This window comes from Aythya fuligula, chromosome 10 (assembly GCF_009819795.1).
Source record: "Aythya fuligula isolate bAytFul2 chromosome 10, bAytFul2.pri, whole genome shotgun sequence".
NCBI classification, from domain to species: Eukaryota; Metazoa; Chordata; class Aves; order Anseriformes; family Anatidae; genus Aythya; species Aythya fuligula.
In genome coordinates, this window is record NC_045568.1 from 6,880,170 (window position 1) to 6,903,924 (window position 23,755).

At 42.1% G+C, this 23,755-nt stretch overlaps 1 protein-coding gene across 1 annotated transcript in view; it reads right to left on the reverse strand.

The window, feature by feature from the left end:
• FANCD2 (FA complementation group D2) overlaps window positions 1-23,755 on the reverse strand; it is a 40,256-nt gene that overhangs the window by 14,712 nt on the left and 1,789 nt on the right. Inside the window, exons 3-23 of the mRNA XM_032194443.1 lie at window positions 23,508-23,642; window positions 22,403-22,470; window positions 21,500-21,603; window positions 20,033-20,096; window positions 17,598-17,650; window positions 15,976-16,054; window positions 15,125-15,249; window positions 14,202-14,289; window positions 13,196-13,300; window positions 12,327-12,427; window positions 11,720-11,828; window positions 10,937-10,972; window positions 10,458-10,601; window positions 9,225-9,359; window positions 7,777-7,908; window positions 6,482-6,589; window positions 4,472-4,581; window positions 3,007-3,067; window positions 2,341-2,466; window positions 1,012-1,085; window positions 771-911 (exon numbers count right to left, since the gene is read on the reverse strand). Coding sequence (XP_032050334.1) covers window positions 771-911; window positions 1,012-1,085; window positions 2,341-2,466; window positions 3,007-3,067; window positions 4,472-4,581; window positions 6,482-6,589; window positions 7,777-7,908; window positions 9,225-9,359; window positions 10,458-10,601; window positions 10,937-10,972; window positions 11,720-11,828; window positions 12,327-12,427; window positions 13,196-13,300; window positions 14,202-14,289; window positions 15,125-15,249; window positions 15,976-16,054; window positions 17,598-17,650; window positions 20,033-20,096; window positions 21,500-21,603; window positions 22,403-22,470; window positions 23,508-23,642 — 2,098 coding nt within the window. The remainder of the gene's footprint in view (window positions 1-770; window positions 912-1,011; window positions 1,086-2,340; window positions 2,467-3,006; window positions 3,068-4,471; window positions 4,582-6,481; window positions 6,590-7,776; window positions 7,909-9,224; window positions 9,360-10,457; window positions 10,602-10,936; window positions 10,973-11,719; window positions 11,829-12,326; window positions 12,428-13,195; window positions 13,301-14,201; window positions 14,290-15,124; window positions 15,250-15,975; window positions 16,055-17,597; window positions 17,651-20,032; window positions 20,097-21,499; window positions 21,604-22,402; window positions 22,471-23,507; window positions 23,643-23,755) is intronic.

Sequence of the window (23,755 nt, forward strand, 5' to 3'; positions counted from 1 at the left end):
AATTAATATCTTTTTCCCCTCCATCAATGCATGTGAGGTAGCTATATTTCTTTTTATTTGGTATAAAGTAATCATGTATTTTTTAAGCGCAACTACGATCTCAACAAAATCTGACAATAAATTATGCAAGATAAAAAGCTGATTGTTAGAAAAAAAAAGCCTTTTATTATTTTTAACTTTGATGTCCCATTGTTTAATAAGATGTTTTACTTCCTGCATGCTTCTTGTTTCGTTCTCTTAGGACAAAGCCTTTGTTTCTCATACAAATTTTACTTGTGGTGGGATGTTTGTGGTTTTGCTGTGAAGCAGAAGTCCATGCTGTGAAAGTGCAACTGAAGGGTGAGAACCAATTGTGTACTCTTGACACACACAAACTACTTGCTGACTCCATTTGAGACTCAACACTCAAAATATGAATTTTGCCCAAATGGATGGAGTGGCCTATCCATCTTGGCGTGGCCTTCAATATCCCAATGATGCTGGAAGGAAGAGCTTCTATTCCCAGATGACAGATGGGAAACAAGCTAGATACAACATGACTTACTCAACATCAGCTAAACAGTCTGAGCCAGAACAGACTGCCAATTCCCCAGCACGTCCTTATGCCTCTAGACCTATCTGACCCACGTCTAACAGCAAGGGAAGGAAAAGAACACTGGAAACTGGTAAATCTTCTGTCCAGCTCCTAATCAAGGCACTTGGGCAGGACACAAAATGAAAATACAATTCCTTTAAATGTAGAATGATTGCAAAGGCAAGCTCCACAGTACCTCTTACTTGGGTTATTCGTTCCATCAGTGACCCTGCCAAGCTCACTCTGTGACACCAAAGGTAAGAGGTTAATAGCAATTGCTCCCTGACTTTCATCTTCATCGAGATTATACAAGGGCTTCACTGGGAACAAGAAGGAGCTGCAAGGAAAGGCAGACAAACTCAGTTAAAAGGATCACCACGTTGACAAAGTTGTCACTGACAGGAACGTTACAAATACTTAGCCTGTGCTCAGCATACCCAGTCACCGTGGGGCTGAGATCCACCACAAAGTCAGTGGGAAAGTCCTCCACCAGACTCTTCCCAAACTCCTCCTATAAAGAAAGGAAAAACCTGCTCAACAAATGGGCTCAGCAAAGAAAGCTGCAACAGCAGCAGTGGAAAATGCAGAAGACGAGGCCAAGCAAAAACACCCTGGAACAATCACAGCAGTGAACCTACTGCCTGCAAGGAGAGCCAAAGCCTAACTTCAGAGAGACGGCCAGGAGACATTACCAAGCATGCACAATCAATTTATTCCCTGCTCTTTCGACGTGGGCTCATCTACCAGCTCCCCACTGCTGCAGAGAGGCAGAGCAGCTGGCTGGAAGGGCCATGGGAAGTTCTCTGTCCTAAGAACCCAAGGTCAGGATGAAATGGCTACAAAGTGCTGGCAACATTTTATTTCACACAATGTATCCCGCAGACTTCACCTGCTTACATGGGTAGCAACAGTTAAGGGAGAAATCCTGCAACAGGTGTGACAGAGTTTGGACAGACAATGAAAAGACCAAAAAGTGTCTGCACAAATGTTGCAAGAACTGAGTCATCACCCTTACTAGGAAAAGGGAGAAACTCCCCATCCTGTTTAGGGTGACTGTCACAGCTCACAGTCCCCTGATCATCTTCCCCTGTTCTAAATCACAGTTTTGCTTCTCCATAAGAGCAAAGATCTCTTTGTGGCACCATGAATGATCAATTCCACAACAGCTTTCATGCTCTCCTGGGCCCCAGAATGATTTCCTAGTCCCCTGGCTGGCACAGCACACATGTAAAAACATCTCCAGCAAGAAGAAAGAGCATTGGCCTTCACAAACCTCTTCCTATTACCATAAATCTTCACCGTGGCTCCTCCAAGTTCCTAGATATCAGACAGCCTTAGCTTTTTCACTGGAAGCCAATTTCAATACAACGGTTAAGGTTCTTTCAGGTTTTACCTTTATCTATGGATTTCAAAAGCCTACTCCAAAATGTCATTTCATTTCCTTTAAAAGGCTTCCCCTCCTCCTGCTGTTACATGAAAGTTCACATAAAGGAAGCTGTTAAAGCATAACGAGGAATTTGCCACAATCAAAACAAAAAAAAACAAGGAAACCACAAGAAACCAAACCAAAAAAAAAAAAAAAAGAGGTGAAAAGAGGATTTTGTATCTCTTACAGGAACCTCATGTTCCTGTTGCATGCCTCAAACAAAAACAGTTCTCAGACTGGAGTGAAATCCTCAAAATGATTTTGTCCTGCTCATGTTTGAAAAACATCCTGCTTTTGAAGAATACATAAATGATTAAATTCAAAAAACTCTGCAACATACCAGGAGCTGCAGGTCCAAATTTCCCTTCTGCTTCTCAATCAAATTGGCAAGTTCATCGTAGTAGAGTGCCAAGACTTCTGGTGTTTGCTCGCAGCAGAAGCCTACAAGGTCCAGCAATGTAGAAAGCTGAAAGGAGAGAACAGTCTTCAGAATGTTTTTTTTGTTTGTTTGTTTTGTTTGTTTTTTTAAGAACAATTCAAACTTTTACCTTAACTCCTTCTTGTTCTTACATTAATTTATTCTGAGGTATATCCAAAGATTCAGCTCTAGGCTAACAGCCCATAGTGACTGGTCTACAGACATGTAGTTTTAAGAAGAAACACGAGTCTTTCCCAGAGCTGGGACTGTTCCACCATGGAATAACTCAAAACAGACTGTCCTGTTTCTTTCCTTTTTGTCTGAAATAATGTCTGGACAGAAGACTTTCACTAGGTGGCTTTAGTACTGCCGGAGTGCTTCTTAATACAGCCCTGCATTTCTCCAAAACCAATTTTAATAGATTTTTGCCTCTGTAGTTGATACACAAGCCTCCCATGCCCAGTACAGCTGACTGTCAGACACACACCCTGCTTTACCTAAGACTGTGTCTCCAGTCACACCTTCTTGCTGACCGTGTCCTCCCTCTCTCCCATACTGCCCCAGCACGCACCCATTCTTGGCACCCACCTGCCCATCACGCTCGAAGTTTGGCTCAGGTCTCTCCGATGAACCACCATCTCCTTCATTTCTGAAAGCAATTGATAACCTTGCATTTGTTGCACAACGTTTAAGAGATAGCAAAATGCATCACACACATTAACTCTCTCCAGAAAATGAAGAATTATGCATGGAAAGAAGACATGCTTTGGACATGATTAGGAAAAGACCTGCTGCTGTTTGGCACCTTTGGGACAAGACTCAACGTCTTCTTCAAGGAAGTGCTTTTTCTAGCCTAAGACCTCTAGCCATCTCCTCTTCTGAAGGCCATGGAGCCTCTCCTTACACAAGCCTAATATCTGCAGCTGCACATTATGCCAGCTACTCAAATTCCTGCTGCTTATTTGCAGAGCTCAGAAGGGTAGTTTTTTTCTCTGGTAGAGGCTTTAGAGTCTGTCTTCTTCAATCAGTTTCTTAAGAAATCAGACATGAAGCCAGTAAGGTACACAAAGACCCAATTACAAGGGTATTTCTCAAGTGGCAGCAGACAGATTTTCTCCAGGATCTTGGGTCAGAGTTGGAGAGGGAAGGAATTTCTCTGTAAGTCAAACCAACAACTTCCCTGGGGATTTAATCCTTTTTCTGAGGCACAAACCATGGTCCACCTGCTGGGGTTACCTGCGTGCATTTTACCTGGCAAATTCACTGCTACTGCAGGTTTCTTGATGCACTGTTGACCCCACTCGTGACTTTTTGCCTGTAGTCTGTATTTTAGGATTTTCTAAGCTTGTTCTTGAAATAACCATTTCAGCATCTCCTGCTTAGACTTAAACCAGTGCCTCTAAATTAGCAAGTCTGATATCAGTGCTATGGGAGCAACCATGAAGAAGTCTGATAACTCAGGGCCCAGAGCTAAGACAGGCTTTTCTCTCCATGTAATAATCAGCAAAAGCATTCCATGAAGAGGTCATGCTTCCCAACACCACTCAAATATTTGTTTTCCAAGCCCTTTGATCTTTGTCACAGCTCTTATTGGGAGTCTCGTTTATCAAAGCTATTATAAATTATTTATATAGTACATTAGAGATTGTCACACCAACCCCCAGCACAGCAGTAATTTTTCTTCTTCTTTCTCCTTTAGATTTCTCTGTATTCAAACAGCGCACATTAAGCTATTCAGCCTTAGTGCCAGAGGCTGATCTGTAGTCTGTCCACCACAGCTTTTTCTTTTTTCCAAGCACTAGATCTTGCTGGTGCTAGTCAAGGCCCCCATGAGTAAGCACTAACAAGAAATTCAGGATGCCTTCAAGATTTGCAGTGGAGATTTAAGCAGGTTGCAACATCAAATGCTGCAATTTTCAGGAAAGATTTCGAAGTTATTGGATTTGACAGAGATGTGCATGAGCTAGAAGACAATTGCTCTCCCCCATGTTATTCGTCCCACTCCAGGTAGTCTTAAAGCATGTTAAATTCATCTTTGTACATTTCTTCTCACCTTTTCAATGCCACGCTGCCTATCATGGTAACAGCACCAATAATCCCCATTTGTTTGTGGTTGGGAACAGTGCTGGAGAGCCATTTCCTGATCACCATGTGCATATCATCCTAAAAAGACAGACACAGCCTATGTCACCACAGAGGTACTTATGGGCATCATTCAGCCCTATCAGCATCTGCACCTAATGTCATCTCCAAAGGCTGCACAGAAATGGTTTACTGGGATTACAGTGTTGTAGAATGAACGTACATCCTGTAATTTCCTTTATTATGAGCACACTGGTCAAAACTCTAGGTAAGGCCGCAGAAAGGATTAAAAGTGATTTGCTTTGGCTTTGCTTTAGTTACTGTACTGAACGTGTCCAGATTTCATCTATAATTAATAGAAGAATATATATTTAAAAAGGAAAGAATAGATGGTCTTCACACACACGTTGTAGCTGCATAGCTGCCCTCTGAAACACTGCCAGCTGCAGGAGGCTCAGGGATAGAGTAGTTCTTGGGGGAAGGTCCAAAGAGAGTTCGAGGAAACAGCACAGACACCTGGGACTGAGGCATTCCTCCAGCTGCCTCCCTTGTCCCCTGGGAAAGCATGCCTGCGCAGCTGTAAGGGCTCCTCTGCAGCAGCAACATGACCACACAGCAGGTCTCAACACAGCATGCTCTATTTTAACAGTTTTGTCAAAGCAGCTGATCAACTGCACTTTCCCAAAAGAGGCACAAACACCTTGGAAGAATTCTGGACTACTAAGGATAGACTTAAGAGGTCTCCCGACAATGAAAGCACACAGCATCCCTGTTCTGACAAGGAGCACTCTCAGACTGGAACTGAGTATGTGAGACAACTCAGAAGCAGTTTCATAAAAGCAGCAAAGATCTCACAGGCCACCAGAAAATTTTATGCAATCAGAACAGCCCCGCTTGTCTTGATGCTTATTAACTGCCCATGCTGGTTCTGCAAAGGAGGGGTCAGGCCCATACAGAGGTGCTCAGTATGCAAAAATTATATTCTCGAGACAGAGGAGATAAAGACTTAAGGTGTAACTTATGCAAAGAACCAGTGCCAACAAGATCAAACTGGTAGCAGAGAAATGGGAAGTCCACGGCTATGCCATCTTTTCTTGACCTTCCCTAGGCAAGATGCCTCTGGAATGACCTGTGCAGTGCTGGTGCAAATGGGTACAAATTCAGACCCAGGTACCTGACATCACCACTGTTATGCTGCAATAGAGTCATACAAGATATCCTCTGTAAATCGAATATGACCTTAGACAGAAGAGGTTTCACAGAATCACAGAATTGTAGGGGTTGGAAGGGACCTCGAAAGATTGAGTCCAATCCCCCTGCCAAAGCAGGTTCCTAGAAGGTTTGATAGCTTCTTTTGTGCCTCTTGTATAAACACATGAGGTATGAAGTCTACAGCATTGCAGCAGAATCTTCTGTTCTGTGGGGTTTAGTTTTGTTAACATGAGAGCCTTTGTCATCTCTGACCTATAAACATCAACCACCTAAATTAAGATGAGCGCCTTGGGGAAAGAAGCTGAACAGTGCTTTCTGAATGCTTCCAAATGAATGAGAAACAAAGCTTGAGAAAGAGGCTCCAAATTTACCCTTCTGCACATCTTGAAGGTTCAGCTAGATAAAGCCACAGGCAACCTGATGTCACGCTGGCAACAGCCCCACTTCCACTGGGAGGTTAGATCAGAGACTGACATCAGTCCCCTTCCACTGACATTTCTACCAACTCTGCCTTTCTTAGATGTGAGAGAAGAGGGCATTTCCAGGACAGATACAGCCTCTGTATTTCCTTGCTAGCATTGCTATACAGGATAGGAAATTCTGGAGCCGCAACCTAGTCTGCATAGAATAGAGTCTAAGCTGAAGGACATCTTGACACCAACTGCTGTTTATAAACGAGGCCGCTATTTGTGCAATATAACCACTAGAATTTAGCCTAGCCAAAGGACCAAGGTGCAGCTGAACTCCTTTTTGTTGTGCCCCTCCTTACCTGAATATAGCTTCCTTCCTGTCTCTGGCTGAAAGCAAGTGTGCTGAGAATGTAGAAAAGCTTCCGGATCTGGCACGGATTCAGTTTCTGTGTAGAGTCTAAAATGGTCTGTAAGAGAGAAGCCACAAACTAGCTCAGATATGTCAAGAAGGCCTTTCCAGATTCCAGTCGCAGGGAAGCAGATTAACTTTGCCATTTTGGTACAGGTATGAAAAATCCCCATTCAAATGAAATAAACATAAATGCAGAGCTATTGCTCTGGCCTTAAATATTACAGTCCATTCTATCAGAAGCTGCATGGGAAGAACAAGCTGGCTACTACAAGCATTTTGGGAGTGCTCCGATCCCATTAGTGACAGCTGTTTAGCTTCTATTACATATTTCTTCACAGTGTTCAAAGTATTTGACACAATGAACATTTTTTTTTTTTTGCTAATATTTCCAACACAAGCACTGTAATAGGCAAACCTTTAACAATTTAGGGGTAAGTCTTCTCTGTTGACTGGCATCTTCAGCTATTTCTTCTTCTGGTGCTTAAGTGAAAATAGTCAAGCCATTTTCCAGAGCAATGCTGGCTTTTCTAACACTGACAAGACATTTTGCTAACATTATTTTTCTCCTAGAACTGGTCAACCTCAAGCAGGATTTAGAACCAGGCACTGAGTTTGACAAGGATGACAGCAGGATTATATAACCCTTTTTGCCACCCCTGAGAAAATTCACCCAGTTTCAACATTAAAAAATAGCAATTAGGAGAGAAAATTTGTGCTAGGATCTGTATGTTCTCTCTGTGCAGAAGAGTCTCCAGCTCTGTGTGAAACATGCCAGGCATCTGCTGCTCTACAGATCTTTTTACAGGTAAATGGCTACTGTCTCAACCACCTATGTCACACTGCAGGTCCTTAGTATCTAGCCAGAGCATTTATTAATGCCTTTCACATACAAGCTGTGGTAATGCATCGAAGATTGGCCCACAGAAACCATAATCTGTCACTAATCTGCCAGGGCAAGAACATGCAAACAAGGTCAGGTGTGAGCAAGTGCTCCCTACCACACTTGGACACTCCCATCTGTGGTGATTTTAAGTGTTCAAAGAAAAATAGTCCAATCTTTCAGCTCACCCTTCCATAGCAGGTTCCTTTTCATTCTGACCACTGCATTTCTCAAAACAGATAGCTTTACAAATATGGGTTGTTCCATTAGGGCTATTTCTGAGAAGTACTGACCTATTCTGGATTTGGGGCCAAGTACTGTAAGGGTCCTGAAATGTTGTATTCCCACAGAAACAAACATACCTTCACAAAGGTGGCATAGCGCATCAGCAGGGATGTGTGCACAACCACCAAATCAGTGAGAATATCCAGAGCAATATCCAATTCTGCTTCGTTCCCACTGCACACATGTGTCACCAAAGCACTCACAACCTCCTGAGGAAACACCCACCGGAGAAACCGCAATGAAATATCAGCAGAAAAATGTCTGTCCTGTTCTACTCATATGAAACATATTGATCAAGTACAGATAGTAACTTGAAACTCAACCATATTATTCCATCTCCCCTCTCAGTTTGCTTTTTAATTCCCACTATCCACAATACAGGCTTTCAGCCTGAGTTTTATTCAGTTCTAAAAGCTTCCGTGACTTCATAAAGCTTTTCTTCACCAATCTTTTCCTGCCTGCCTGCTAACATTCCTGCAGCTTCTTCTATTTGCTACTATCACATAAGATTAATAAAAACCCATACAATTTTCATAGGCACACAGAATGTTGCACCTTACCCGGTAAGACATCACCTCTAACTACAGCATTTCCAACATCTCAGCCCTCGTTACCAACAGCAGCTCAAAACAGATGTTTTTGTTTCAAAAATGTTCTTATTTGCCTTACTTCAACTGGCTTCTAGACATGGGTCTCTCTCCAACTCAATCCGCTGTCTGGGGCTCTGGGTCTTTCCTATGTCCTTAACTGTTAATACAGCCATCCTCTTTTGAAATTTGTAACATCTCAAAAATATTACTAAACTCCCTAACTTGCTGCAAACAGCAGTGAATATCTTCACATTTCAAGTTTTTCTCAGTTGCTTATTTTTTAAATTTACAATACCAAGTAATACAGGTGCAATGTTGGAAACAGCCCTAATTATAAATATACTGTGCCAAAAACTGCAAATACATTCAAAAGCTCATGCAGAGCTGTTTTCAGACCACAGACTTTCTGATGTAAGCATGGGTGTTGGAACTCATAAACAAAGTCTGGCCTGCAATTATTTCCGAATATGCAGAAGTCCAAGTTGGTCAGAGCTCTGAGGGGAAGCTGTGTAGACTTTTTCATCACAGTGAGTTCTCCAAGGAAAGTGTTTCAATACAAACTATAACAATGGCTTTTTTAAATAGAAGAGGCTCAAAGTGATTAAATAAAACAGAAGAGATAAGGAAAAAAGCACAGTCCCCTTTGCTCCACAAGTATTTTTCATTCTGTCACCTCTGAGGCCTGCCAGTTTGCTCCCAGCTCCTCTTAGGGCTTTCTGTGCTCAAGTCACTTGAGTAAGGCTCTGGTAGCTACAAGATCATCACAATGGTCTTTTATTGCAATGGTTTTCCATCTTCTGCTTGGCCTACTCCACAGCATAGACCTCTCTCAAAGGCTTTGAACTGCCTCAAATCCCCTCCTCCAAAGGATCAGGGCATGCGTTCCAGAACAAAGTGTGAACAAGCACAAATAAAACAAATCCATCACACTGTACCTGCTGGCAGTAAGAGTCAAAGACTGCAAAAGCTTGTTTGTACATGCAACTGCCGAAGGAGACTATGGCTGGGTGTGCAGCGTGCAGAAATGTCTGAGCAAGTTGTAGGATTGAAGGGAAGAAGTCTCGGATAACCTGAAAAACAGAAATACTGACATCGTTAGAGCATTGCTGCTGCTCATTTTCAACTCTCAGGTCTCTAAAGAGATGCTACAGCTCATCCCAAAAGCTTTGTCTACTTTAGTAAGTGCTTTCCTGACTTCTCTTGCTGTCCTATCTAGCACAAATGAGCAGCAAGAGCAGATGAGGCACACCTAAATGGGTTTCTCCTACTTTCTCCACACAAAGAATTTACAGATTGGTTAAGCCCATCTGCAAAGCTGCAGAGTTCTCAGCAGTATATCCCTGATCAGTGACACCACAGAAGTCACTTTATAACTATACACCACTAAATAAAAGCCCCAGGACAGAAATGATTCTGGCACCACTTTAACAGAAGGACTCTGCCACATCAAGGTTTTCAGAAAACTCTGAGTTACCTTTTAAACTTAGATAAATCAGTCAAAGCCCCTCTAAACAAGCTCTCATTTACAAATTAAGTGGAAGGATGTTAAACAAAAATTGAATTCAAGTCACTTATATTCAGAATAGATGTTTTCACTTAAGGCATTAATATAGTTTAATTTATTTTAAATTCACAACAGTGTTTCTCACCTGCTCCCCCATATCTACAAGAAGCACTGTATCAGTTTTTAGTTTTCTCTTCAGTTTTGCAGATCTGTTCTCAGTTTTTCAGATCTGAAAACTCATCTCAATTTCTCAGATATTTTCAGTTTTCTCATAGTATTATTCAAACATGTGCCTATATATATAAACATGTATCTAGACCTAGAAAATATTGCACTCAAAAAACTGTGTATGTAAAAATATGAACTTATAAAAATACTGTGGGAGACAACAGCATGTCAGGAACATACAGCAGAGATCTTGGGCTTAGACCACATAAAGGCTGAGAGGTTTTGCACCAAAATAAAGGAACTCTGATCTCTAAAATAACAAACAAACTAAAACAGACCATTACAACACAGGACATGTGCCTTGTAAGATTGATCAGCGACCAAAAGAAACCTCAGGAGTAAGCATACATAATGCAGTCCAGGGTTAAATCATCATCTGACAAGATATTTGAGGGATAAAGGAGAAAAGGTGTCCTGGTGCAGAAGCAGCACTGACCATTGAATGATCCTGGAAGGCATTCTGCATCAGCTGTTCTGGCATGCAGCCCAGCCGAATTTTGCTCCTCAGCACCTTCTCAGCTTGCTTCCTGTTCTTGGTGTTGGTTGAATGGGTTAGCAGCAAAACTATCAGATCCAGAACCTTTTTTGAGGAAATAAGCACCGATCATTATGCTGAAAAGATATGAAACAGTCCATACAGCCTAGGCTTCTTGAAGCCAAAACTAAGAAAATCAAGAGCTCAAAAAACTCCCAAGAGACACAACTATAGAAAACTCAGCCCCACAAGAAAAATTCAAAGCAGGTTAATTCTGTCCCCTGACATTTAGAAGGGATGAACTAAGAGTTACAATGAAAATGGATGGCTGTTATAGGAGCAACAGGTCAAATACCGACAGATGCAACATTACATACAACATTATTTGCAGTTTCTGGTTTGGTTAGAAAAATCTCCCAGAATTTACTCAGAAGTATTACCTTATGGTCAGACACAGATGTGGTGTTCTCAATAGCCTAAGAGCAAAACACAAGAATGCTGTTACATTAAAGTACAATCCTGTATTTCAAAACCAGGAGTGTTACATGAAGTCAAATCAAAAAAGGCAGACACCAAAAGAAATACTGCTCACGGATTTCTCTTCTCTACAACAGGACAACTATCAAAGTCAGCAAACTGGATCTTGCAAACAGCACAGAATCCAGAAGGCACTCAAAAAATGGGCATGAAAATTCAGTACGGACAGTATCAAAAGATGACAAACAAACACACAACAAACACACACACAAACCTAAGGTACAGAGCAATCAAAGACTGAGAACAAGTTTCATGGTTTACAATGAGCCACAATGCCAGCCAATACAGATATCCTGATAGATATTTTCAAGCACCTTAAAGCTTCATAAAAGTCATTCTCAGTAGATGGGTAAACATTTTTGCTCGCTAGCTGACTGAAAAAAAAGCTGAGACTTTTTCTTCAAAATTCTGTTGTAAACACGTAGAATCAGGTTTACTATACACTTCAAGATCTAGGGTCTATACAGTGGAGCCTAGTGGCCAGCTTGCAAGCGCTGGGAAATTAGTAAACTGAAGAAGAAAGCAGACTCCTAAAAAGCACTCCTGATTTGGAACAAAATTAGTTCTGTGTCAGCAAAATGATGGGCTAACATTTATCTTTTGATGTCACATCTGTCAGCCTGTTGTCAGGCTCAACCTACAGGTTGAATTCTATCAGGAAACAAGGGCCAAAGCACACAACTCACCTTAATCCAAGCTTCAGAGACATCTTTCTGAAATCTTACAGCTAGCTTTATCACATCAAAAAGTAGCTTCACACAATTCTGGCTGGTGGTTACTTGGCTCGTGGAAGAACTGTAAATGATCAGAAAGACTCAGCCTCTGTAAATACCGTAGTAAAAGGAACAAGGCAGTTACCAGCAATGGCAGTTATGTAAAGCAGAAATTCTCTAGAGGGAATGTTGTGATGAGGACAGGGAGTTTCAGAAGAGGGTGGAAGTGGAGGTCGCAGTACCCATTGAAGACATACTGGAAGGAAGTTAAAACAGGTGAACTGGCAGCAGTATCATCACTAACGAAGCCATGTACCCTCCTGCAGACGTGGATGCCAAGACAGACATTTCTCAAAAGGTACTATATAAATGGCAGGGAAGCTGGCTGGGCAAGGATTGACAAGTGTGTTACACTAATGCCAAGCAGGAAGGAATAAGGGTCTTAAAGGTCAGCACCTTTACTTAAGATAAATTAGGCTCATGTATGCAACTAGGCATGCCTCAGAGACCAGATAAAGAAGAGCTGAAGTCACCTTGTCCCACCTCACCTCTGCAGAATCATGTAAATATGCTCAAGTACCTGGTTTGGACTTGGCTTTTAAGCTTCTTCTGGGACCCTACGATCTGAAGTGGCAGAACACATGACGACAGATCCAAGTTCTTACGAAGATCAGAAATCACCTGTAGAACACAAATCCTGGCACAAATCACTCTGATGTACGAGGGAGAAACAAAAAAGGCTAAGGAAAAGAAAAAATCTCACAGAATAACCCTAGAATTACAAATCAAACATGTATGTTTCAAATATGTAAATACAAATACGTAGATACAAATATGTAAATGTAGAAATCTTAACAAATCAAAAATGTATGTTTCGTTTGATAAAATGACTCTCAAAACCAAAAGATTCTTACATATAAAAATGAAAACAGCCCTCTAAACAGGAGAATCACTACTTTGGGAATGTTTCTAGAACAGTATTTAGAGCAGAACATTTTTTTTAGAGCAGAACTCAGTGGAGGAAACAAGAGAATTACCAAGTTGCAATCCCAGGTCTGTTGGATACTTCAGGATTTTAGAACCCTTATAAGATCTGTACAATGAAAATTCTTAGATAAAACTCAATGACTTAAAGTTGCCACAAACAGTTCTTCAGTTTAGGAGCTTAACTCAGCATAATTTCATTACTTTCAGTTCTCTAAGGTGTTCAACTCTGAAGAAAAATATAAATGAAAATTCTAAAACCAAATGAGAAAAATCTGCAACAGCCAGCAAAAAGGAGGAGGTTTCAATTTTCATGCCTGAAGGCATAACCAAATCCATGTCAAAGGACAGACAGTTTCTACATGTGCTTTCATCCTTGGCAATTTTAAAAACTGTACTTGAAAATATCTTATAAAGCTTATATTATAAAACTCAGTGGTCTTTAGTATAGAGAAAATGCCGTACCTCTACTGCGTTAGCAGCCTTGACGTTATGAAGGATGAATTTTACCACCACGGGCAAATCTTCCAGTTTTACAGAAGGTACAATGGTCATGGCAGACTGCTGCACCTGAGGGGAGAGCAATTCTGGATCACAGCTCTAAGACTTTGGTTCACAGATACATGGATTAAGTCGGTGTGAAGGGATCATTTGAGGTTTCTCCTGCAGCCTTCTGCCCAGAGCAGGAATATTGCCAGTACTAGATCAGGCTGACCTTGACTTGATCAGACTTGACCAGACCCCAAACCATTTTCCAGATGCCCAACCTGAACTTCCCAGACTGTAATTTGTTGCCTCTGCCACTTAACGTATCACCTGGCACTGCCAAGCAGAGCTTGGCTCCATCATTTTCAAATGGCTTTCAAAAGAGGAAACCATGGAAGAATCTAGCATGTTACACAGCTGTAGCCTTTGGGGACTATGAAAAATAGCATTTAATGCACTCAAATGAACCAATGTTATTCTATTCATTAGAAGCCTAACTGAAAGCAATCCAGCATACCCAGGAGACCCAAGGCACATGATCTCTTTTCTTTTGGCCAAGAAAATTATGGTCATATGATGATGCAGTCACCAGCCTGCCTTTATTTAGAATACAGCACTCTAGTCTGGTCACTGTAACTCAAAAAAAGAAACAGTGACAATGAGTGGGTTTAAGATGGGTGGTAAATGTTTACTGCAGCAAGGCAAAATGCTTTTGCATTTTCTAAAACAGAGTTGTCTGAAACTTTTGAATGGATGTTGTAACGGCCAGAGTATGCTTGTCAATGAATCCCTCATAATGTTTCTAAAAATATTTTTTAAATATTTTTAGTTTCCAAGATTCCTTTCCAATTCCAGCTAGCTCAGAACTTCTGAAGGCCTACAGAAGTCATATATAGCAACATATGTTGAATGACCAAACAGCTCTTGCTGTCATATTGCTATGAAGGGGCTAGATTCTGCCTGACCACTCAGTAGCAGCACTTACCTCAGCAAGGAGTTCTGCATCAAGATCCAAACGAGAAAGAGCATCCAGAATCGGAACCGTCAGCCGCCTGCCCTCTTTTAGTAAGCAGCTGATATACAAGAAAAAAGAAAATAAATTATCTTAATAGAACCATGTAATGGGAACACAAAGCTACAAGGTACCAGGAATAGAATGTACCAGGGGTACAACCAGGGGTAGGCTGAAATAACAAACACCAGAGTGAAAAGATAATTAGCACTGGCATAAATGTAAGTGAACTGTGTAACGACCCAAACTAGAAACACAGATGTGTATAATTAAATATAGGCTAAGGCTACCAAAAAAATAAATTATTTTGTAAAATTAATACACCATAAAAAAGACAGATATAAGGGCTAGCTTAATGTGATGCTCCCTGGGAGGATATCTACTGGTGTAAGGTCATCCTGTTCTTCGGGTCAGTAAAAATGCTTGAGAAAAGTGTATAAAAGAGCTACAAGGTTCTGCTTCACGAACATGTTTATTTTGTTGTGTGTTGTGTTTTTTTAATTAATAAAAGCAATGCTGTCTCTTACCATGGCAGAATCCAAAACAAATCCAAAGATGCCGATAGTGATAACCAAGTGACTAATCACAGCAGAAGTAATGAGTGCTTAACTGGAATCTACCTGCGCCGTACCCATGTACTCAAGAACTTAATAATTTTATTTTATTTTTTTAGATAAAGACACTTCTGGAGCATTTAGACATCTCTTTAAGAGCATAACAGCACACATCCTAACCCAGTGCTGGTTGTCCTTGAATGTTACCATTAAGAGAAACAACTATTGTGCTGCTTTAGTCAGTGCTGGTACAAACTACTTTCACACAGGATTTTTTTTTTTTCTATTAAGAGCAAGAAAAAGGGAGGAGAGGGAATAGGGGGGGTGCTGAATCAGCTGTACCCAAGCTCTCTGGCAACTTCACTTTGCTGGGAATCCTCCAGGATCTCAGGTAAGCTGGTGATAATATCATGCTGAATTGGTACAGGAGACACACTAAGCATCTGCATTAACTTCTTGACAAGATCCTACAGGAAAAGGAACATTCGTGAAGTGCACGTTCATTGGAATGGCAACAATACTATGCATGAAAGATCACTCAGGAAGTTATTTGCCTGGATTTATGCCAACTGCCCCTTAACTCATTGTGCCACTGAAGCAGGGAATCATTGCATAGACTTTTAGGAAAACCAGCATTTTACAGGTAAGATACGACTATCTTGCTGAGCAAAGCTAACTGGGAAACCCAACAGCAAGCTTCCCAGAGTTGGGTCTTGATTCAGATCATTCTGCAACTCTGCTTAGGAACAGCCCTCCAGGACAAAGTAACTCGCAGAGACCGCTGACTTAGAAGGGAAAGAAGGAAAAGAACCATCAAAGCCAGAACAGAGAATTCATCTCCAGGTGCTTGCAAGTATCCAGTACCTCTTGTTAAAAGTAAACAGGAGGGGACTGTAACTTCTGTAACTTCTTGTTAGAGACTGCTTTAAAAGGGGGTCACCCATGTGGATACACACGTACAGATACAAAATTATGTAAAAGGACACTTAGAACAAGACAAGAAGAAAATAAAATGGGATGTCCAAAAGTTACCGAAGAAAAGAACAAACAAGAATTAAATACCATCTCCCCTTCAGGATGTGCATAAGGAAACATCTGTTCTCATTAGCATCAAACCTTTTCTAATCCCACCTGAGAGGTGTTACAGAAGTTGACTGGAGAAACACGCAGGGGGTTGTGCCATCAGTACCCACCTGGCTGTCAAGAAGACCATCAAGCCATTTAAACTGGTTGACAATGAGCCGGGGAAAATTCGTTCCAAACGTACCCACACTAAAAGAGCAGAAGTGAAACACGAGTTAGTCAGATCCACAGACAGACTCAAAGGCTTTGCTGCAGGTCAGCAAGACCATGAGATGCAATTCGTATTAGCCAGCTATCAAAATCCCATTGTGAAAATATCATTAACACCTCTAGAGCTTTTAGCACCACGAAGGAAGAACCCCTGACTTCTTACTTGCTGGACACACAAATCAGGGATACTATCAGCATGTTTTAATACACTCTCAGCAACACCCTAATACAGCACAAAAACCAAAACATGCCATATGACCTCACTTCAGGTCTCCTGTCCTGCCGTACGTGTGGTTACGCTGCCTTAGCCTAAATCTCCTTTTGATCCCGGTATCCTCATCCCCAGCTGCTGTCGGTATTAGATGCATTTGGACAAGTTTTGAGCACCAGAGGATGCACAGGGCCATCTTTTCTCAGTGTTTCCACTCAGCCTCCAACAATACACAGCTTAGTAAATTCCCAAGGCAGAAGGCTCTGCACTCTGCAATACCGAAACTGCAAGGTAACTATACATGACCTGAAAAAGTACTTCTGCTTAAGTTTGCTGCCTTGCATAGTTAGAAACATGGGGTTACACTTTCCTCAGTTACTTTTTAGATAAGATTAGCTTGAAAACTTGTTACCATAGGCTGTTAATTCACTTTTTGTTTCCTTTTTCATTTACAAGCATGCTGAACAACCCAGATCTCCAAAAAACTGTCCTAAAAACCTCCTTGTACTGCAAAAGGAATTTCTTTCTACTTTTTTGTTTCCATTTGTAATTGGTCATTAACGCATGGAAAAAAAAACTTCACTCTTCATACAGCTCGATAGGAAACAAGTGTAACAACATCCCTTCTGAAGTCAGTAAGAGTTTTTTAATAAAAAGGGTTCACAGCACAATTAACAGCTTGTCATTTCTACATCCAGGATTCTTTAGAGCTCTTCAGTGAAAGCAATTCAGTCCTTGTCACTGTGTTAAACCCTCCTCTAACAAGATTTCAGTGAGGAACAACTTCTCAAGCTCTGTACAGCATTTGTATCCTGCTCAATACTCAACACCAAACAAATACCGTACAAATACTTTTTCTGTTTTCCTTGTTTAAACCAGAACTACATTTTTAAGAGGCTCTATTTGCATCTAACAGCCACCTAAAACACTGCCAGTCACTTTCATCCTTTTTAAATATTGGGACACTCTACTGAAATACTTCCAGAGTTTGTACCAGTAGCTAACAACAGCATAATGAATTGTGAGGTGTGTCTGTATTTAAGCTTCTTTTAGCTTGTTTTCTGCTATATGCACCCACAATATAAAAGGCATAGTACCCCACAGATAATTTTACACATGTATGAATAAACAAACAACAACAACAGCAAAGCAGTGCAGACATCCATTTATATATTTTTAAAGTTTGTTGTGTTTTTTTTTTTTAAGTAGATACTTTTAGGTAAGTTGGAAATTATGGTCGAAGTCAAACAGCTGCTAATTGTTCAAATGAAGAAATTTCATTTCAAGTTAGAGGGAAAAGTTTATACTCACACATCAAAAAAGAATTCAGGGATCTTTTCCAACAACAGCGTTATGACAGCAGGCTAGAAGGAAGGCAAAAAGACAACATTAGGATGATGATTTACTGCTTCTGCTGTGGCATCGCCATCAAAACTAACTTTTCACAGAAGCTGAAATACACAGGGAATAGAGGACTCAAAAGAACAAAGAAAAGTATTTCCTGTAAAAGAAATCTCTTCCCTGTTGCCAGAGAGGAGACACACAGCCTGCAAGGTGAAAAACACAACTGCAAGCTACATACGTAATTTAACAGGAGTAGACCATGTGAGCAGAACTTACAATTCCTCTGGGCCAAACTCTGTCCAACCCATCTGAGTTGTTTTTCACCACACAAGAATCTAAAGCATCAACTTTAGATAGGTTTGAAAACTACCTACACAATTTCGCCATTTCCCTAGCAAGGCTGATTCTTTTTCCCCCTTTAATCCTGGCCCAAATACAATTCTAAAAAAAAAAAGTGTATTTAAAATACGAACTTTGAAAAAACATTTAATTATAAGAGGATTTAAATCCACAGCTGTTCTCAGGTTTGTCATGCCTTAGTGAGATATGTCATCTTCAGCTCCATATACATGTTGATGCAACTTTTATACAACTTAACAGAACCTGTTACCACCAGCAATGCTTTGCAAACACAACTATTTACTATTTAACAACAACTGTTAAGTACTATTTAAGTACCACCGCAGCGCATTTTGCTTCATGTGTGTGGTTCTTTTATGGGGGACGAGTACCAGCTCCCAGGAAGGCAGGAGAACAGGAGCTTCGATTGCACTGTAGGGCAGAAAGGAGTTGTCTTTGGAGCCACATATGGGAAAGGAAGAGACAGAAGGGGATGAAAGGAGAACCGTGTCTTATTGCCTGGACATTTCTTGCACAAGGACAGTCCATATATTCATTTTCCCCTTCCTTGCCCCAGGACAAGGCAGAGGAAGAGAAGATAAGCAAATACCCATTGTCCTTTTCCACAACTGCAATTAGCAGCTGCAGGAAGGGGAGATGACTGATACAAGAGGTGAGTGAACTGAGCTCCCTGCTACACCCAAGAAAATCTTGGGAGAGCCTCTGTCCTTTCATATGGATTGGTTCCTTGTAAGGCTTCTTCAGGGCTGTAATTTAATTATCGAAAAATTTGGCTTAGAAGGGAAATTCAGAGTTCTCTGCTCCAAGTCTCTGCTTAAAACTCTGTCATCATTAGATCACATTGCTCAGTGTCTCGTCCATTTTTAAACACCTCCAAGATTTAACCACATTCTCCACAGTGGAAGTAGTTAAATTCTTTCAGAATGTCCCATCTTCTACTTGACTGTCATCTCCCATCCTGCCCCAGCCCACCTTTGAGAAGACTGTCTCTATTTTCTCTGCACCATGCAACTGGATAGCTGCAGGCCACAAGACCTCCCCTAACTTTCTCAAGACTAAACAAGGACAGTTTCCGCTGCCTCTTCTGACATGCCATGTGCTGCAGGCCCTAAGCATCTTTGTGTCCCTCAAGAAACAAGAAATTATAAAATCATTTGGGTTGGACAAGATCTTTTAAGATCATCAATCTATTAACCTAGCACCACCAAGTCTACCACTAAAGCACATCCCTAAGCACATCTACACGTCTTAAATACCTTAGGGATGGTGCCTCAACCACTTCCCTGGGCAGCCTGTTCCCATGCTGCACAACCCCTTCTGTGAAGAATTTTTTCCTAATATCCAATCTAAACCTCCCCTGGTGCAACCTGAGGCCATTTCTTCTTGTCCCGTTGCTTGTTGCAGAGAGACCGACCCCCACCCTGCTACAACCTCCTCTGAGGTAGCTGGAGAGAGCAGTAAGGTCTCCCCTGAGCCTCCTTTTCTCTATGCTACATAACCTCAGCTCCCTCAGTCACTCCTCATAAGACTTGCTTTCTAGACCCTTCACCAGCTTTACTGCCCTTCTCTGGACATGCTCCAGCACTTCAACGTCTTTCTTGTAGCGAGGGGCCCAAAGCTGAACACAGTATTTGAGGTGCAGCCTCACCAGAGCAGAGCACAGGGGGACGATCCCCTCCCTGGCACTACTCCTGACACAAACCAGGGTGCTGTGGGCCTTCTTGGCCACCTGGGCACACTGCTGGCTCGTGTTCAGCAGGCTACCCACCAATACCCACAGAGCCCTTTCCTCCAGGCAGCTTTCCAGCCGCTCTGCCCCCAGCCTGGAGCACTGCATGGGGCTGGCGTGTCCCAAGCACAGGACCCAGCCCGTGGCCTTGCTGAGGCTCATACAGTTGGCCTCGACTCATTTATAACGGACGCTCTTCCAGATGCAGCCTCCTCTGCCTCACCACCAGTTCTGCTCATCCTCTACTTACAGAAACAAAAGGATCCTAAAATAAATCAACACCACTGTAAAGAGAAACCTAAGGTGTACGTACCTGTAAGATATTAATTCCAAGAAGCATTTTTATGAGGCTTTCACAATACGAGTGCACCAAAGTCCTGCAAGATGAGATTCCACGGTTGTAGTAAAAAACACAGGAGGAGAGCAAAATAACTCTTTCCAGTACTTTTAAAAAACAAACAAACAAAAACCACAATGATTTGCTTTATATACCAAAGGCAGCCCCCAAAACAGTAGGTAATACAGCAGGAATGTTAGTAAATACTCATTACTAGATAACTGCAAGGAAATGACACTTCCAAGACTTCTAAGAGAATTCTTTTAGAAGTGAAATATGAAAATTAATGGCTAGGTTTTAAAACTTTTCAATCCTAACTGTCTGTATTGGTTTTCCAGGGCAAGGTTTTAATACTGGGGGCCTGCAGGTGTGGCCTCTGTGAGAAGCGTCCAGCAGCTGCCCCACGTCAGACAAGGGCCAGTTTCAGCTGGCTCCAAAGGGACCCACTGCTGCCCAGAGCCGAGCCAATGGCAATGTCATTTGCACCTCTGTAAGAGCAGATTTAGGAAAGGGGGAAAAAAAAATACTGTGCAGTAGATCTGGGGGGAGCTGCCACCCGTGGGGGACCCGTGCTGGAGCAGTTTGCTCCTGAAGGATGGACCCCGTGGGACGGAGCCGTGTGGGAGCAGGTCCTGAAGAGCTGCTGCCTGTGGGCAGCCCCCACAGTTCAGAAAGGACGGCATCCAGGGGAGGGACCCCACGGGGAGAAGGGGAAGAGGAACCGTGAAGGAGCAGTGCAGTGTTAGGGACTGCCCGCAGCCCCCATTCCCATTCCCCTGTGCTGCTCTGGGGGAAGAGGTGGAACAGGGTGGATGGGGGGAGGTATTTTTAGTTTGCTTGTGGTTTCTCACTGCTCTAGCTTGTTAGTAGTAGGTAATAAATTACATTAATCTCCCTGTGCTGAGCCTGTTTTGCCTGTGACAATAATTGTTGAGTGATTTCCCCATCCTTATCCCAACCCCTGAGTCCTTTTCATCATATTCTCTCCCCCTTCCCTTTGAGGAGGGGGAGTGAGAAAGCAGTTGCGGTGGAGCTCAGCTGCCCAGCTGAGTACAGCCACCGCACCATCTCATCCTTGTATTTTCTGAGTGAGAATATAAAATACTCTAAAATACATGAAAGCCTACATGTTAAAAGAATTAAATAAATAAATAAATGACGTTATATGCTGGTTGGAGGTTCTCAGTGTCAAACCAAATTGGATGTTTCAGCCATCTTTGCCCTGAAATCAGCAGCTGTGTAAGAGAGAAGACATTTTTTCATAGGTGTCCGAAAGGGGAAAACATTCAAACCAAAGAATGACAGGGTCTTTTGCATAAGACACAGGTCTTGTTATCAGCTGGAGCTATGGCTTTTCACTCCACTCCACTCACTGTTGCACAACATTTTAAGTAGAGACCGGCTCTGACTGAAAGGGAGAACAAAAAATACATTTTCCCTGACCTTGACCCCTCAGTCCGTACGGGAGCGCATGGCAAAAGGCAGTTCTTGAACTGGTTTCTGTCCTTGATGTGAGATTCCAATCCACTGATAAACTGCTTCACAACCTGCAAAGCAGAGAGAGATTATTTGCTTCCTGCGAAAATGCCCTCATCAACTGCTGGCTTTCAGGATGCCCTTTGTGAGCAGATGATGAAAACAGGAGAGAGGATTCCTATCCAGTTAGGCAGGGAGCTAGAATTTGTCATAGAAGGAATGCTGGATAATCTGTAGCCTCAACCAAAAGCAAACACTGGTTGGTTTGCAAAATAATTCTAAAACAACAGTGTCTCACTTCACCTCGATTTAACCTGGCTTTCCCCACCTCCCTGTTCAGCTGAGACAGCAACATTTAACGTGACAAGAACTGCATCCAAAAACATTTGCAGGATTCAAACCACTGGCCTCAGGACATTCATGCTGGGTTTGTTGCTGGAGAGGAGCACCAAATCTTGACAGTTTTAACACTGCCAGCTCCCAGCTAACACAAAACCAAGCTACCACTGGAAAAGTTAAGCAAGCTACTGTGCTCTCTTAAGAGTCTTTGTTTATTGAATAACATTGCCAGTGAATTACTTTGACAAGACACAGGGTTGGAAATGCAGCAGTTGTGCTTTGAATTACGAAAAACCAATCTCAGAGCAAACACATTGAGGTTGGTACCAGAGGTACGCGCTGGTTGTCACTTTGTGCCTAAGTGTCCAGAACAATGAGACCAAAAGGCTGGGATGATGACATTGAGAGAAACAGCAAGTTTTGCTTGCTTCTGTACAAGACCAGCAGAGAAAGGCAGCTGCATCTGTGCCTTTTGCTACACAGCAAACAGTTTTAAATCTGGCTCCTGCCAAAGCACAGTCAGTTACTTACGCCTGGGTAAGTCGGGTGCTTCTCTAGGGTCAGGCGGAGCTTCTTCTGGAAAGCCATTTGATCTACAGCTAAGGAGAAAGTTTAAAGAGAATAAAGAATCAGACGTGTTTTAGCCATGCAACACTGCACTAAAGCTACAATGGCTACAAGCTCTCAGGATCACCCACCATTACTGCTGCATTTGCTCTGTTGAGAATTCCAGCTAGCAAAAGCCCGAGTGGTATTACCTACCGTGTGTGCTCTCTCCGGTCTGGGCTGAGGGTACCTAGTAGCACTAACAAGGTTTGACACACCAACTCCTACATTTTTTGGCAGATAAAGACACATCCATTCCAGACAGAATGAGGGGCCAAGAAGTGAAGGAAGAATCCCTAGGCGTTTTTTTTTTCTGTCCTTAGGAGGCAACACGATCTTTGCACATGTGCAACCCAAAAATCCCTTTGCCCAACGTAACAGAGCAGCCATCTTCCAGCAAAATCAGGCCTGTAGCCACAAAGTTCATTAACATGACACAGTGTGCAATCTCACACAAATAAACCACTACAGCGGCCCTGCCGTCCTAAAGAAGCCTCCCTCTGCTCAAACCCATTGCAGCAACGGAGGCAGTACAGCTTCACGGTCTCATAGAGGTGAAACATGGAAAACCCCACGAAGCAATTCAACTTTCTGCTTAGACCATGACTAGGGTGCAGCAGCTCCATCCAAACAGATGTTTCCTGCAGTGCCTCGTCTGAGCTAAAAGGCGTTCACGTTCCTGTTTCACCCATCTTGGTCTAACTAACAAAAAAAAGGTAAGACTGTACACACAGATGCAGTCTAATCTTATTCCATATACCTCCAGTAATCTCTCAGAAGTCTTTTGCCTTGACATGTATCCACTCAGCAAGCAGGCGTAATGAGTTTAAGAGAAGCACTCAGTTAGGCAGGAGCTGTGCAATTCAAGAAGTATGTAACAAATAAGAGTCCAGATGAAAGTTTCCTTGAAGTTTCAAACAAGCTCGCTCAAGCATTTCTTACTCTGCAAGTAACAAGTGTCTTTACTTTGTAACAGTCATCTTTGCAGGCTTTGAGATACAAACAGAAAGAACAAGTGTTAAATCCATACCTATTTCATTCTGCCCTTCCCCAGCTTTCAGTATAATTCCTGATGTTCTAAGGAGCTCTTCAAATACTCCCTCACTCTCCAGTCCACCTTGGGCAGAGGCCTTTTCATTATCAGAAGCCCGTGGCTTCTTCGTTTCTGAGAAAACAAGACAAGCTACATCAAATTATTGTGCAAAAGAGTAGCAGGGAACTTCCATAAGAAGAACTAATTCAAAATTAACCTTCTAGTAAGAAATTACAGGAACATGG